This window comes from Streptopelia decaocto (assembly GCF_964273445.1).
Source record: "Streptopelia decaocto genome assembly, chromosome: 2".
Lineage (NCBI taxonomy): Eukaryota > Metazoa > Chordata > Aves > Columbiformes > Columbidae > Streptopelia > Streptopelia decaocto.
This window is the reverse complement of record NC_138655.1, coordinates 39,719,752-39,735,323: the sequence shown is the minus strand read 5'-3', so window position 1 is coordinate 39,735,323 and position 15,572 is coordinate 39,719,752. Positions and strand designations below refer to the sequence as shown.

The 15,572-nt window shown below is 37.3% G+C and overlaps 1 protein-coding gene across 1 annotated transcript in view; it reads right to left on the bottom strand.

Moving 5' to 3' along the window:
• Positions 1-15,572, bottom strand: part of TOX (thymocyte selection associated high mobility group box) — a gene marked incomplete at its 5' end in the record, with an annotated part of 213,742 nt that overhangs the window by 38,212 nt on the left and 159,958 nt on the right. The window contains one exon of the mRNA XM_082044901.1: positions 2,796-3,074. Within this exon, the coding sequence (XP_081901027.1) occupies positions 2,796-3,074 (279 nt within the window). The remainder of the gene's footprint in view (positions 1-2,795; positions 3,075-15,572) is intronic.

Genomic DNA, 15,572 nt, shown 5'->3' with positions numbered 1-15,572 from the left:
TGTATATAATGAACATATTTGTTCATACCTTCTGTCATCCTCTTTCTATAAATTCATACAAACATGAACAGGACACTAGAGATTTTTTTATTTTTTTCTCTAGCCAGAAATAGGCATAGTTATTAGGGATTTCTCTACCAAATGTGCTGTTGAAGGACCAGTGGCTTCTCTTTCACACATCAGGCTGGGCATTCAGCTGGTATAAGCTAATGATGGTCATCTGACACTGAGGTGATTTTCCATTTGAAAAAGTACTTTGTTTTTTTGATCTATGTTGGTACATAGGCAAACATCTCCTGCTGGTTAAATAGGGAGAACGTCACCATTGCCATTAACAATATGGCAAATTCAGTTGTTTATTACAAAGTCCTCATGGCAGGAACATCTTACTGACTCCATGAAGCTGCTCAAATGTGGTGAGCTCCAGCAGCCACTACATTACAACAACACATGTACTTTTACTGAAGGACTGAATAATGAGCTCTGGCCCTCATCTATTAAATAATATCACACATCTACATGACAGTTTATAAAACAAAGAAAAAACTCCACATTTAACACAGGTATATCCAGGTAAAAGAGATTCTGACATGAGACCGAATGACCGTTCTGTCTCTTGCTTTCCCCATCCAGTGCCTTCTTTCATGAGGAGTAGGACTTTTTGAGTGAGAAGAAGCCTTCAAAGCAGCTCTGAGAAAATTAATACCATTGTGGCTGTTTTAATCTAAGTATCTATATCCACTCATTGGCAGCTTCCAGCAAGAGCAGCACGACAGAAAGTCACACAGCAAGGAAGTCTAAACTGTTAACTACAACAATACGTCAGCTTCTTACGTTGATTATTCTAACACTCTTGTATCTTATGCAGGGAACTACAGCAGAACCATCGCATCGGATCAGGCGTGCCAGCCCACTGCCTGTCTCAGTAGTGGCCAACTTCAGGCATTTTCAGGAAGACCTAAGAAATCCCACAGAAGATGTGTGTGGCACAATCTGCCCCCATTAGGCTTGTATTTTGATCCCTACTACTTGGAGAGTAACTTAAACCCTCTATCATTATCAACCAAGTTAAATATCCTTTAAAACACTTATTGTAGCAGAGATATTATAATTATCAAAAAATGTAAAGGCAACTTATCAACTTCAGCATTTTTCTTAACTTCTTAATTTCTTCAGTATTTTCCTTAATTTTGTGTTGTGTATTGTGCCTTTTCTCATTTTTTTCTTCTTAGACTGAGCATGAGAGAATTTTAAAGAGTCTTCTAAAATAACATGGATTGTTAAAAAGTTGAACACTACATAAACTGTCTTCCACAAAGGACCAAGTTTTACTTGGTCTGCAGTGCTTAGTGTTATTACCTTCAGATTAGTACTTTCTGCATGAAACCACAACCCTATTCTTTTGCTAGCATGAAGTGTTGTAGCGAGAAAGTACATTAAAAATATGGGTTAGGTAACAGAAATATTTGATAGAAGCAGAAAACCTATCTTAATTATTTGAGTGGATGTTTCCTCCCGAAGTTTAGAGCATCTTGCACACTCCCACAACCTACAGGAGTAGCAAATAAATTATTCTGACAAAGAAAAGGCTGCCTGGAATTATTTTTACATAGCTGTATTCTAAAGTCTCCCTGAGTAAGGAAGTGCTCATTTTAAATGTATGAATTATTCAGTAATTTTTAAAACTTCAAGTTTCTGAAATCAGGGGAAAGTCCTGAAATAAAACTTGAATAAAAATGTATTCAAAATGTCGTAAAACATATGTCTCAAATTACATGATTATTTTATAGCTTGAGGCATGAAAAACAATATCATTTGAAAATAAATTAGACTTACATTTCTGGACTTGATTATACCTCCTCATTGACTCACAATATGTTTTCTTCACATTAGTCACAAGTCTGAAACTTTTCCCCACAAGATAGGGTCATGGTACAACATCTTCACTACACTACAGGACTGCTGTGTAACAGGACTGCTATTTTGTAGTGACCACAAAATAGAGCTAAAGAGGTTCTTAATTTCAATATGCACTATTCCTGGTTTATGCAATGACTTTGTGCTAAATTCCAACCTTTTTGTGTCTCAGCTTTCATGTCTGCAAAATTCAGATAATATACTTGTGTATTTTGGGGGAAGTTTTCAAGATTTGCAAATATTTGCGAGGTTTTTGCGTGCAAAACCTGCTATATACATTGACATTTATCCTTTAAATAAGTGTCTTGTTTATAATCTAAATTGCTATTACTTCTTCATGCCTGTACTGACACTAAAACAAAACTTAAATGTGTCATGCTGGAGTGCCAGCACCTCCCAAATATAAATGCAATGCTCTTCAAGGTTTTCAAGGTAAGATTTTCAAAGTTTGTAGAGCGTCCTTCTGTTCTGGTTGCTATGAAGTTGTGTTTACTCATCCTGCGACCAAATAGCAAAGACTTGCACACTGTACAGACTCTTCATACTCTTTATAGCAATAAACTGATCTTCAACTGGGAACAAACATCCCTTCTAAGCAAGTGAGAAAATGCAACCTTTAAGTCCTAAATGGAATGCCTATTCTTTTAGTGTTTTACAGGACTCCAGTTTGCTCTCACAAGCAGGAATGATGTCATTTACTCAAGCTGCCTGAAGAATTGACTGGAAACTGTCAGTTATGTATTCATAACCCTTTATTCACTTCAGTCAACCACCAACATAGTATAAAGTATCACCTTAATAACTGTGGCCATACAATTAATTTAGCAGATCCTAAAAATATCCACCATTTACACAGTAATCCTAGCATCTAAGCCTACCTTAGAGCTATCTTCTCCTTCATCTTCATGGACTGAACTGGATGGTGAAGGAGTTGCAGATTTGCTTCCAGGTGGAGAGGGTGAGTTGTGAGGAACATTGTTTCCACCCATATTCAAACCAAGCTGTGCACTGAGCTGGGACTGGTTAATAGTAGTCAGCTGCCCGTGCTGCATCATTCCTGGCTGCCTAATATCTGTAGGTTGAACCCTTGGCCTCATGGTTGCCATCTGAGGATGGGAACTATACTGGGCTCCTTCTGTATTCCGTAAATCTTGCATCTACAAGAGGAAAAAAACTGTATTAAGCACACCACTAAAAAAGTGCTCTGTTTCTTTAGACCTCTGTTGGCCTGATTTGCTAACATAAGGCTTAAAAGAAATGGCAAGTACGTAAATAAACATGTAAATACTGGAAACAAACAGAATAAGGATATGATTGACATTTGCATAACACTGACTGTTATAAACTATTCAGGCTCTAGCCTCAGCCCATGGGAATAGCAAAAAGCAATGAAAGCTTGTTTCTTTATAGGGGGAACAAAAGGGCATTGCTTTCTGTAGCTGCACGTAGAATATTTCAGAAATGCTAACAAACAGGGACAAGTTTGCACTCTTAAGTTCAGAACCAGAACAGAACATGAATGTCATGGTTTTTAACAAACACTTTTTTTGTTTTTAACAAAACCAGGACATTGAATATCCTCAAAATTTAAGACAATTTACAGATCTTATTTTTCTTCTTAGGATTTGTGTGTGTTTGAATTTGGAATCTGCAGTTTTCAGAATTTGAATATCTAGTATTAGGTCCAAATCTATTTTTCCTGATGCTTCCCAGTGAGATACTGGAATTTTCAGGATTCAGATGACTGACACGAAGGATGAATTGATAGACTGATTAAATTTTGCTGCTAAGACATATATGAACAGAAAGCTCGGAAGTCGCAGGATTGACAAATGAATCCATTGTGCTATGTGGGTCACCGCTTCTTAGCATTAACGAGACATACTATTTTAAAGCAAGCAACAAATTCAGTCTCTGCAAGGATAAGAATTAAAAGCACTGGAGGATGAAACTCCTTTCTTGTCCAGAGGTCAAATGTACCATACACACACACACACACTACAGCAGATTGCCTATAACGTCTTTTCAGTACTCATAGGGAAACATGACAAAAGACAAAGAGTATCAGGGAGAAGCTCAAATTTAAGCTAAGGTGTTCTGTGGGTGATTTAAAATTGGAAGTGTCAGTCCAGAGCTGAAATGAAATAGTTGTCTTTCTGTGTATCAGACAAACATGCTGTACGTATGGAGTGGAATCTGACAGGGACTACCATTGTGTAACTCCTATTATGATAAGGACGTGTGTTAATGGTTCAACATATTAACATAACCACATCTATTCTACTGACAGTATTTGTTAGGCATGACATCTGAATTGTCTAAAGATCACTCAGATTTTTTTTTTTGTAACTTTTAATCGCTCGTGACTTCTGCAAGCTATCTCTCATACACACACTCCTATATATCAAAGCAATCTGTAGGATACCTTTCAACCAGTAATGCAATGAAAAAGAAAGATAAACCTGAAACTTCACCTTTTCTCTTATTATTGATCGTGTAAAAAATTACAAATTTTAAGGAGATACTTTACGAGCCTGGGGATTGATTTTTGTAAAGCTGACTGGTTGGCAGTAAATCAAACTAATAATACCATTAGTTATGGCATACTTACCACTTTACATGTACATGTGTCTCTGAAAATGATTTGAAATGGCTCCTGACAATGTGACATCACAATTATGCCTGTATTTATCTTGCTTTAGAAATTAATAGCTTTTCGTAAAAAAGGATTATCAATACAAACATGTTCAAGTTCATTTAATGACTACTAAAGCACTGGAGGAGAGCAGCAGAGACAGAGCAGTGTGTGAAACCAACTGAAGGCTGAAATTTGAATCCTGGCAGATACTTATAGTTTTGAAGATTGCTATTGACTTCTTGTTCCCGTCCTTCCAGTACCAGCTCCCCTCCTTGTCAAACATACAAGCCTTGAAAGCGATCATTATCTCCTTAGCAGACAATCCCTATCACAACTGTTGTGCCAGTGGAGCTGTAGCTGCTGCTCGTCTGTTTCGCTCTGGATCCAGCTGTTGGGCTGAGCAGCAGCTGGGGAACGGGGAGCAGGAGCGTGGGCTGCCCTGGGGCAGGCAGGGGATGCAAACCCACCTGGTCCCTCCAGTGCTGGGGAGAGGAATGCAAAAGCCTCCCAAAAGCCCTCCCTCCACCCTGTCTGTGTGGGTGTGTGTCGCCCCCAGGGCGCCCACCACCTGGCAGGGGCTGAGGCCACACTGCCTGGCTTGCAAACACCTGGGGATTTTGTGGGGCAGCACCTCCTGGTGCCAGATCAGGGCTGGGAATGAAGCTCCTCATGAACTGCTGGAAAGAGAAGACTGCTTTTTAATAAGAATACGTACTATAATGATTTTATGAACTCTGGAAAGGGAACAAGCACTTTTTGAAACTCCTAAGAATGCTGCCTGTATTTGGAATGAATTTGCAAAGTTTCTACCTCAGTCAAAGGAGGGCAAAGGTTGTAATTTTAATTACTTATTCCCAAGTAAAATACAATACATTTGTTATTATTCAAATGATGTCTCCTTTATTAGAATCTTCAAATATTATCACATAGATACTGCAGAGCATACTGTGTTTGTCTTCTTTAAACAATATATATTTTTAAACAGTCTGTATTCACTTTTAGCTTACGCACAGAACATACACTGTGTTTTCAGATAATGTGACACCAGCTGGTCGGTACTGGATATATCACCTACAAAACAGGTGAATTTATAGATTTGAAAGAGAACCCTTCACTAGTGAAATACTAAGGACTGCAAACAAGGTGGTGTAGTAGAAAAAAATGGTATTTTCCTTTTTGTAGGGATTCAGAATATTTAATTCGGATGAATACCAGGCTACCTTCACAAAACTAGGAGTAAGCAACACAGAGACAGCTTGTTTAAGAGTAGGTGTTCCCTAGATGCTAAGTCAGAAAGCCTCACTTAACGGACGCACCTACAGAGAAAGGTGAGACCTGGGCATATGTCAGTGCAAGTCCATCACAGAGAGCTGTGGCCCTCAGCACGGAGCATCCACACAGCACTGCATCCGCAGGTATGTTTCTGTCTTGCCTCTTTCTGCCAGGCAGCACAGAGCCTGCCTCCCCCCGTCCTGCCCCTGCCTAGTGAAAACGTGGGATTTTCTAAGAAAATGGAAACTGCTCATTCCTTGAGTGAGAAGGGGCAGCTCACCACATAACTGTGAAAAGTTACAAGATTATGCTGTGGAAAGCACACTCTTCAGGTTCCTAAAGGATCAACAAACCAGGAACTGTCCCATCACCTTTGCTGGGCTCAAGAACAGTCCCACCCATGAGGACCACACACTTGGGTCACTGCTGTGGCCCCCGTTTCAAGCGCCGTGACGACCTCGCCTCTGCAAGAACAGCAGCACTAATCAGACACACTCTCAGTCAACACTGCACGCAGAGTATGACCAATTTCTTATAAACTACTTTAAAATCAGAAGCTTCCTATTCCTTGTTCTTCCAGATGGAGTTTTACAAAACCCGCCAATGTGTAGATATGCTGAAGCCACATTCAGTATGCAGAAGCAATATTGCGAACACACTCTTGCCGAATGCAGAGCTGAATACAAATCCTGCCGGGTGGCAGAATGCCAAATGGAAGAACAAAGTTAGAGAGTTTGAGTGTTACACAGGATAAGGACAGTCTGATGCCTTCAATGGTCTCTCTGATGAGGTAATAATGATAATATCTGGCACTTTAATATCATTCTCCATCTGTCAGTTCCAGGATGTTTCACAACTTGTGTTATATTCAGCTTTAGAACATGTGTTTTATTTTGGTTTTACTAACAGGGAAGCTATGATACATTTCTTTTCATGGCTATTTTTTTTTTTCTTTTCCTGTTTTCATTTCACTTATAAGCAGAAACTGAGCATCCACCCATATAAATGTCTGTCTGCAACTTAAAGACACAGTAAAAGCTGCTAATTCTGAGGTGTGTACTGATAACCCTTCTAATAGGCACATGTTTAGTGCAAAACCAGAACAGGGTTGTCTGCCTGAAAACAAGCTCCTAATGCACTGCTTAAAGCTCATAAGGTGGTAAAAATAAAGCTAAAGTGCTTTAAACATAAGACCATCGTTCTCCCCATCAGCTTAAAGCAAAAACAAAGCAACGTGTGCAAGGCAGAATACAGTGATACCATCCCTGCACAGAAACATCTTACTGCAGGACAATGTGAGTACAGTATCCTAATCACAGAATCACAGAAGACAGTGCTAGAAGGGACCTCAAAAGGTTATTTAGTCCAACACTTTATCTCACAGCAGGATTAGCTATACCTAAATCATTTCTGACAGATGTTTGTCTAACCTCTTCATAACCTCCCTAGGCAATTCTTGTGCTTAACTATCCTTACAGTGGAAAGAGCTTTTTTTCTGTAATGTCTCACCTAAATCTCCTTTGTTGTAATTTAAACCTACTACTTTTTGCTCTACTCTCAGTGGACATGAGGAATGTTTTTCTCCTTCTTTACAGAAAAAGTTGTACACACTAGAAGGCTATTATGAATTTCCTTTCAGTTTTTTCTTCTTTAGACTAAACAACTGAACCTGAAGATTGAAAGACTGTTTTCATATGCTGTGTTTTCTACACCTCTGATCATTCTTTTTGCTGTCCTCTGGACTATGTCCAGTAACCTAAATCTTTCTTGAAATATTGTGCCTCAAAGTCCACAAAATACAGATATTCTTATCTGAGACAGCATTCAGATAGAATCCTTCATCTCTCACAGGATATAGCATGTAGCATTAAAAAATCCCTAATAATCTGCCTTTTTGATACAGGCTGGTTAATCCATGCAAGATGCAGAAAGAGTCAAATTGCAGGACTCTTAACTAACATCCCAGAAGGTGGCTTTACGAAGCAAATAATTTGTTTCTAAGAAGCATTAGGCAGGCAGTTTCAAAAGGAATGTGCTATTAGCAAAATAATTCCTGTACTATTTTTCTTGTTATAATTAAGAACTGATGCAACATCTCTCTCAAAAGCCATAAAAGTCAAAATTGTCCCTCTCTATTTAAATTTATTTATAATAAATGTTATCATTAAATGAAAGAAGAAAGACAAGTTGCCTTAACCAACTGAAGTATCTACAACAGGCCTAACTATATGCAAGAAACAGTGGGGATTACACTCTGGACAACAGAACAACAAATCATAAGGAGAAACACACAGTGTTTACTCACTAAAGCAAGTGGAGATCACATATTTCAGTACCTTCGGCAAATTCACATAAAGTCACTGCAGCTATTATTTCTATTACCACCACCAGGTCTTATAGTGTTTTTGCTTAGTTTTCTACCAGCTGAGAGCTCTTATGAACTTTTCTGATGGATACTGTGGAAGTGGTTGATAGTTCTTTTCTTCTTGTCTAAGTAGTCAAGGTAAGTCAGAGAGCAACGATTTTTCATACTATATAAAGCTATGTTTCAACCAATTAATTCAAACAAAGATTATAGGAGAAAAGCTCAAGGGATCTTAAGTGTCATCTCTGAGGATACCCACAGTGTACTTCCTTCTTTACTGTTGTCATCCACCTTAGTCACCATGTAGGCATCACAGACATTCTTTGGTAGGCCGAAGGAGTTTCTGTTATTAATCATATTCTCATTTATATTCCTGAGACAACTTGCTGCCAGTACCTATGCAATATTAAATCTGAACATTTGTCTGTTCCCAGGTAATGCTGCATTAAGATGTAGCACTAGACCCAATAGTGTCAACCTCCTGAAAAGCCACGAGATTCACTTAGAAATGTTACCGTTTTTATTTTAGCTGTTTTAATTGTCTTCTACCTTGAGGCAATGCAGATCTGCAAGATGTTTCCTAGTGACACAGAGATGCTCATTAAAAAAGAGAGGGGGAAAAAAAAAAAATTCCTACATAATCACTTGTCTCTCAAAGTCAAGGTTTCGAAAGAGAAGAAAAGACAACATTGCATTGCCGGACAGGTTTGTGAGAGGTGGCACACAGAAAAGGAATTGTGTTTAAGCGACCATACCCACCATTTATGGTGATAATAAACAATTGCAAACCCAAAAAACCTTATAATTTTTTAATGATCCAAAATGCAAGCAATCATATCTAAGTTTAAACTTAAAAGAGTGTCTAAAAATACAGAAATGTCTATTTTAGACACGTTTCACTCCCTCCACATTGATATTAAGCAGTACTACCTCATGGTTCTTCAGTGCATGTTGGTGGTTAGGATTCTGGGTTAATAACAGCTGAATCAGAAGCAAACCATGTCGTTTCATGTGTTGTTTTCCATCATGGTGATATTATTCAGAGAGAAAAACTTAAAACATGAGGCAACCTGAACATCTGTATTTTTACACCAGGGGAAAACAAAAAGTGACCCCAACATTTAGATGTCCAGAATCTGACAAGAAGTTAGGATTCACTGATTAGAGTGCATAAAACTGGTAACTGGTATGTACGGCCTGTCATGAATGAAGGTTGATCAAACCCAAAGATCTGCATACCCTCAGATCTTTGTTTCCATTCACTTAAAGAGAATCATACCTGCAACCACTCTTTTATTTCATAGAATCATAGAATATCCTGAGTTGGAAGGGACCCACAAGGATCATCAAGTCCAACTCCTGTCCTTGCATATGACAACTTCATGTTTCACACCATGTGTCTGAGGGCGCTGTCCAGTCTCTTCTTGAACACTGTCAGGCTTGGAGCCATGGTGTTTAGCACATATATAAGAGAATGAGTGCTAAAGAAAGATTTGTTATGAGGGCTAAGGTTACTGTAAAATGACCACAGAGAACCATTCAAAAGACATTAAAAGGAATAACTCAAAGCACCACCTAACAGAGGAAGGGATGTGTGTTTTCATCATCTCATTTTATAATTCTCTTTTGTATCAGCTAACTGCATAATGAAAGACTAAGTTTTAAAGTAAGTGGGTATTTGGGGAATATTCTAGTATCATACACAAGTGTATTTTATATACTATGCCCAGTACATTTTCAGGATAAAATGAAAGGACCATTCAAAATTACTGTTGATTAGGAAAACAGTCTTAAAATTAAACACCAGAAACCTCACAAGTAAAAAGAAGTCTAAACTAAAAAAAAAAAAAAAAAAAAAATCTATTAACTTTACTACACTTACCAAAAACATTCTGTCAAAAATTAAACCACTTCAGGTTGTTTTATATAGTACTGGTCCTGTAAGTGATCTTAAGCTCCTTTAAAACAATTACGTACTCAAAATTTGACTGCAAAATTTTATAGCACAATCACACAACGACAAAAATGCAGTAACATACAGTTTCTGTAATTCTTAGTACACAGTTAATTTGGTGACTATTAACATTCTTTTCTACTTTATGTTTTAATATCCTTTGAGTCACACAGGGCCAAGGTCTCAAAACTAATCATAAAAAACTACCGACTGCTATTCACTCTAATATAATAACCCTTTATTTAAAACAACCTCCAATAAATTTTATTATAAGAAGTTATTAAAAGGGTTAAAAACCCATTAAATGTCAAAGAATTTGCCTGACTCAAACTTCTAATAAAGGAACAGAATAGGCTTTCTTTCTGAATTATTTAAATCTTTACTGACTGTGCACTGAACCATGAAATTAGAAAAGTGTTATTAGAAGTGTTCTCTGGTTTTTATAAAAGTTGTAGCATAGAATATATCAAACCACAGTCTTTAACTAGACTAGTTAAAGAAATAGGTTTTTAATCCTGAATACATGGTTTTCACTGATATACAGGGTCATAATTAAAAGTCTGGCCTGGAAGCTGAAGATAATAAAATTATTATTACAGGAGCATACATGTTCATTTGGTAGATTCTGGATGCATGTTTCCATTTTAATTTGGAAAAATATCTTCAAATTTGTTTGATCTTGCAAAGACCACTAATTTGGACGCTCTCAGCAAACAATTAAGCTTTTAATAGTGACTCATTTTAAAGAATTAATGGTGAATAATTTGTGTTATCTTTTTCTCTTTTTTTAAGTGTCCAGTGCTTAACAGCAGGTATAGGCTGACAGCAGACAAATGGAATCTAGGGGGTACAAGTCAAATATTCAGGCACACATCTCCTGATAACAATGTTATCATTTCACTGCTTTTTGGCAAATAACAACAGAACCATTATCTATTTCAGCCATTTTTTACATAAGGAAAACATTCATGCATTTAACATTTATTTTATTGATGCTAAAGAACTACCGAGTCAGCAGTATATTCACAGGTTCACTCAAACACACCTGAATCAACAGCCTTTCATCAAAAGACATGAAATCTAAAACATGCTTGAGAGAGACAATATTATTTCCCCCTCTTTTAGACAATAAAAGTAGGAGCAAGCATGCAAGAGACATGAAATTATTAAATCTAGGGATACAAACTAGATGCTTGGAAATACTGTGAAGAGCCAGCACAAGATTGCTGTAACCTCTGTTGGCTTCTGGTCTGTTCTGTTCCATTCTATGCTATCTGTTTGGGGTTTGTTTGTTTGTTTGTTGGTTTTATATATATATATATAAACCTTATTTATTTATTTATTTATTTATTTATTTATTTTTCTCCTATAATATTTACCACGAGAGTATCCAACTGTGTTCCTGCAGTGAGCTGGGCAATGTGACTATGATCTGTCATATGTTGTTTGCTCTGTCTGCTGTAACAGACACAGGTACCCTGACCACATAATCCATCTCACCCTACCACAAAGTAAAGGAAGTTGTATTGGATACATTTATATTAATAAAACTGTCTGGAATGTCTTTCTTGAATCAGTGTCACTCTGCAGTAGATAATTTCTAAATTTTCCAATAGGTTTGCCAAGAGAGGATCTGGCCACATGAGAGCAGAGTATGCTAAGCACAGTGCAGGGCCAAGGAAGTATTTAGTGCGCAGTTGTGTATCTTCCAGTAACGTCAGTGCATCTGTCAGTGAATTTTGTCATACATACTTTAATTATTTTATGTGGTAGTGTTAATATTAAGAAGACTGGGGGATATAGCATCTAAATAAATAGATTTCTAATGAGATATTCATATTCATCGCACTATATATTTCAAAAGAAAGTGCAGCTTACATAAAATTTAGAAATTGTTTAATGTGAAATAAATTGGAAATATTAGACTTAGACTGGGATGTTTAAATAAATGTATTCAAGGATGTTTACACATAGTAAAGAATAACATGTGGCTTGACTACAGTATTTATTATGTTAAGACTGACTCCATGGGAATGATTTGGGTATGCCAACGTTTGTATGCTTAGGGCAACACAGATGCAGTTATTTACTAACTTGATAGATGTGAAAGTCTTCAAGGAAGATGTTGAGACCTTGAATGACCAGGTAACCCTTTGAATTTAGTCAATTCAAGGCTCTAATATTGTTTTAATGAGCTTAGTTTCAGTAAGGGATGGCTGCCCAAGGAGAAGCTATTAGACCTACACTCATTAATGACAGATGCAACAGAGAAAAATGATGAAAGGTGCAACAGAAAATGTAAGAACTATAACTGCAGATCATTCTTGGTGACTCCATACTGTATATCATGTCAGTTCATGCTCTTCCTCAGTTCTCACCTCCTCTTGAAAAATCTCATCCCTAGATTTGTAATGGCTGCATTATTTCCATGCACAGCAACAAATTCTGGAGCTTAACGGTGAACTGAGCTCTGCCTTTCTCACCCTGTACACCATGTGAAGTTCAAAACCGATGAAGAGTCGTTCTTTCTAGTTAGTAAGTTTGGGCAAAAAACTTTATTCTATATAAAGCAAGACTCATCTGAAATGCACATCCAGCTAACTTGTGTCCTTCTGTGTTTTCTAGGGTTTCTCTTTCTCTCAATAACTGTTCCATTTGCCCATCCCAAAGAAGGTTCTGCTGCTTGTTGAGTTTAATATCTTACGTGACAAGCCACATTCCCCAGGTTCAATGACAGGACGTCTGCCTAAGTGCAGGGCAAGTCCATGTGGGAAGAGACAGCAAATTCCTTCTGGTTAGAAAATCACACTAAACCAACTGTGACATCTGAAAAGTTAGTGCAATATTGAGGAGTCTCCTGTCTTCTAACTCTATAGCAAAACTCTGTAGGATTTGCACTGCACCTTATCTCAGTCCAAAGAAATGCCAGTTCCCTCACAAAGCTGCACTCTGCACTACATCAGCTGAAATGAGAGATTTTTGAAATATTGTCAAAGAGATTTAATCTAAGTATGCTGCTTCACTGCAAAACGCTTTTGCAAGGGAGGAGAGGCTGTCTTTCCAGTGTTGTCCATCTGCTTAGGCACTGGACAGAAATAAAGGGCAGAAGGATCTCAAATGAAAATTTCTGTCATTCAGAAGGCAGAGAAAGTGCTAAAACCTGAGTCTGTTACACGCTCTAATCATCTCATTACCTTCATCATTAGGCTTATGAGAGTTCCTGCTGTTCTGCACAAACATTTAATGGACCTTGTTTCCATTCCAATGTGATACGAAGTTGGATCTTTGAAACCAGGGTAACACAGGCAAATGTAGTCTATTGTAATTGTAATTGTCTGTATTCTTCCTCTTGGGCACTGTGATGTGGAACATCTTTGAAATTCTTTCCTGGAGCCATAGTGTCCTATCTGGGGTTGTGGTTTACAAATGGCATTGTGACTACAACAAAATCTCCCACAGAATTAATGATAAGTGAAGTCTGGACATTAGTAAGTTAAGAAATGGCTGGATTAGGGAGACTCAGCTGGCTCAGGGTCCTGAAGGCTCATTCATTAATATCACCCCTGCTTAAGCAAACTAATTTGCCAGACATTTCATATTTCGGACAGAAACAGTGGTGCTGTGCTACCTCTGGCATTCCCACATACAACAGTTGTACTAAACCAAACAATCCTTCCTGCAACTCCCTGCCACCCCAGGAATAAACTGTATAGAATTATGAGGGCACATCAGTCACCATTGATGTGTGTTGGCTGAAAACTAAACTAATCTACATTTTGGGTGTGCATTTTGTGACTTTCTGGACTAAGTTCATTTGCCTTGATAAAGAAGATCATGCTTTTACTGGCTGATACCAGTAGCCCTGAAAAAAAAAAACCACCCTGTATCCCACAGGATTCTACTTTTTATTAAATACAAAAACATAAGAAAAACCATAATTTTGATTAATAACAGTCAGTTGGATAGTTTAAATTACATCAGTGAAAGGATCTTTTATCAAATCTTTCTGTTGCTATGTTGTGGCCCTGTAAATCCTCAGTGTGAGCAACAGCACTAATGGAAGCTGAAACAAAAGGCCTGCAAAATGTTCAACTCAGAAGAGACTGTTTTTCATACATGTGATCTTGTTATCAAGTGATAAACTTACTGATATTTGTAACTATATTATCATAATTTTCCCTTCAATAGAAACCTAATGCCATAGTCAAATATTGTGGGTTTCGTAAATGTTAAGCACATGTGTTACTGCTAGGCAAGACATTTTTCCTAAGTTATGAAAAATATGCCTGGCTCTCAGGGAAAAAGCGATTTAATGATATGCTAATAAGTCCATCATTCTTCTGTATTGTATTATTTACAATTTTGTCTCTAAAACCTATTTAACATCTCCAGTGTAATTATCCATCTGCAGCTTGCCAAGTCCAATTTTATAATTCTGAAACAAGAAAAATCTCAATTATTTTATTTTCAACTACATAGAAGATGAACAGATATTGAGCAGTCTCAAAAGATTAAAATTAGTAAATCTATTTTGCTTAGTGTTCATTATATTAGCATGCGACAGGAGACCTGCCTAGGAACCTTCTTTTTAATTTAAGAATATCTCTTTGTTTTCCTGATTGGATATTTCTAAATGCTGGATATCTTCCTTAATAAAGCCTGATCAACTTACCAAAATAAATTAAGAGAAAAAAAAAAAGTGAAAGCCATAACTCCTTGAAAAGGGATGCACTTTAGGTAACCACAACTTATGATATCTTTTAAAACTCATTATTCAGTCTATTCTTTTTGATCCTGAAACCTCTTATTTTCTCATTCATCTTTATAAAAAAACTTTGTTTTGGCCAAGAAAATGTAATTTTTCCTTTGTCTTGCAAACTTGTACTTTCAATATTACTGAGCAGCAACCAACAGGTGGGGAAGTGATTTGTTTATGACCACTCATACAGTGATTTCACTCTATCCCTGAATGCCAGGGAAGCATACAGGAATCTGTGGTAAGAATTGGTTGTGATAAAATACTCATATCCTGACAAACACAGTAGCAAAACTCAAGGTATTTCACCTGTTTCATATGGAATCCACTACATCATAGAAAAGTTTTAAGTGAAATTTAGTGAGGAACCAATTGCTATCTGCAAGGGAAAAAATGATGAATGAAGACGTTTACAGAACACAAGCTCCAGACACTAAAAAAATAGGCCTGAAGTACAAGAACTTTCAAGCTGTGGAAATGATGTCTTTATGGTAACGAAAGAGAAGGATACATAGGCAACACAGATTAATGAGAGACAAAGTTGAGGTTTAGAGAGATCTCTTCAAATTAGAGAAGGCCGTAACCACTGTGCATTCAGAGTGATGTTGTCTGGAGATAAGACCTTCCAAAGAAATGGCCCCAGTGTTCTCTCAGCATAGTCTCCCAGGTT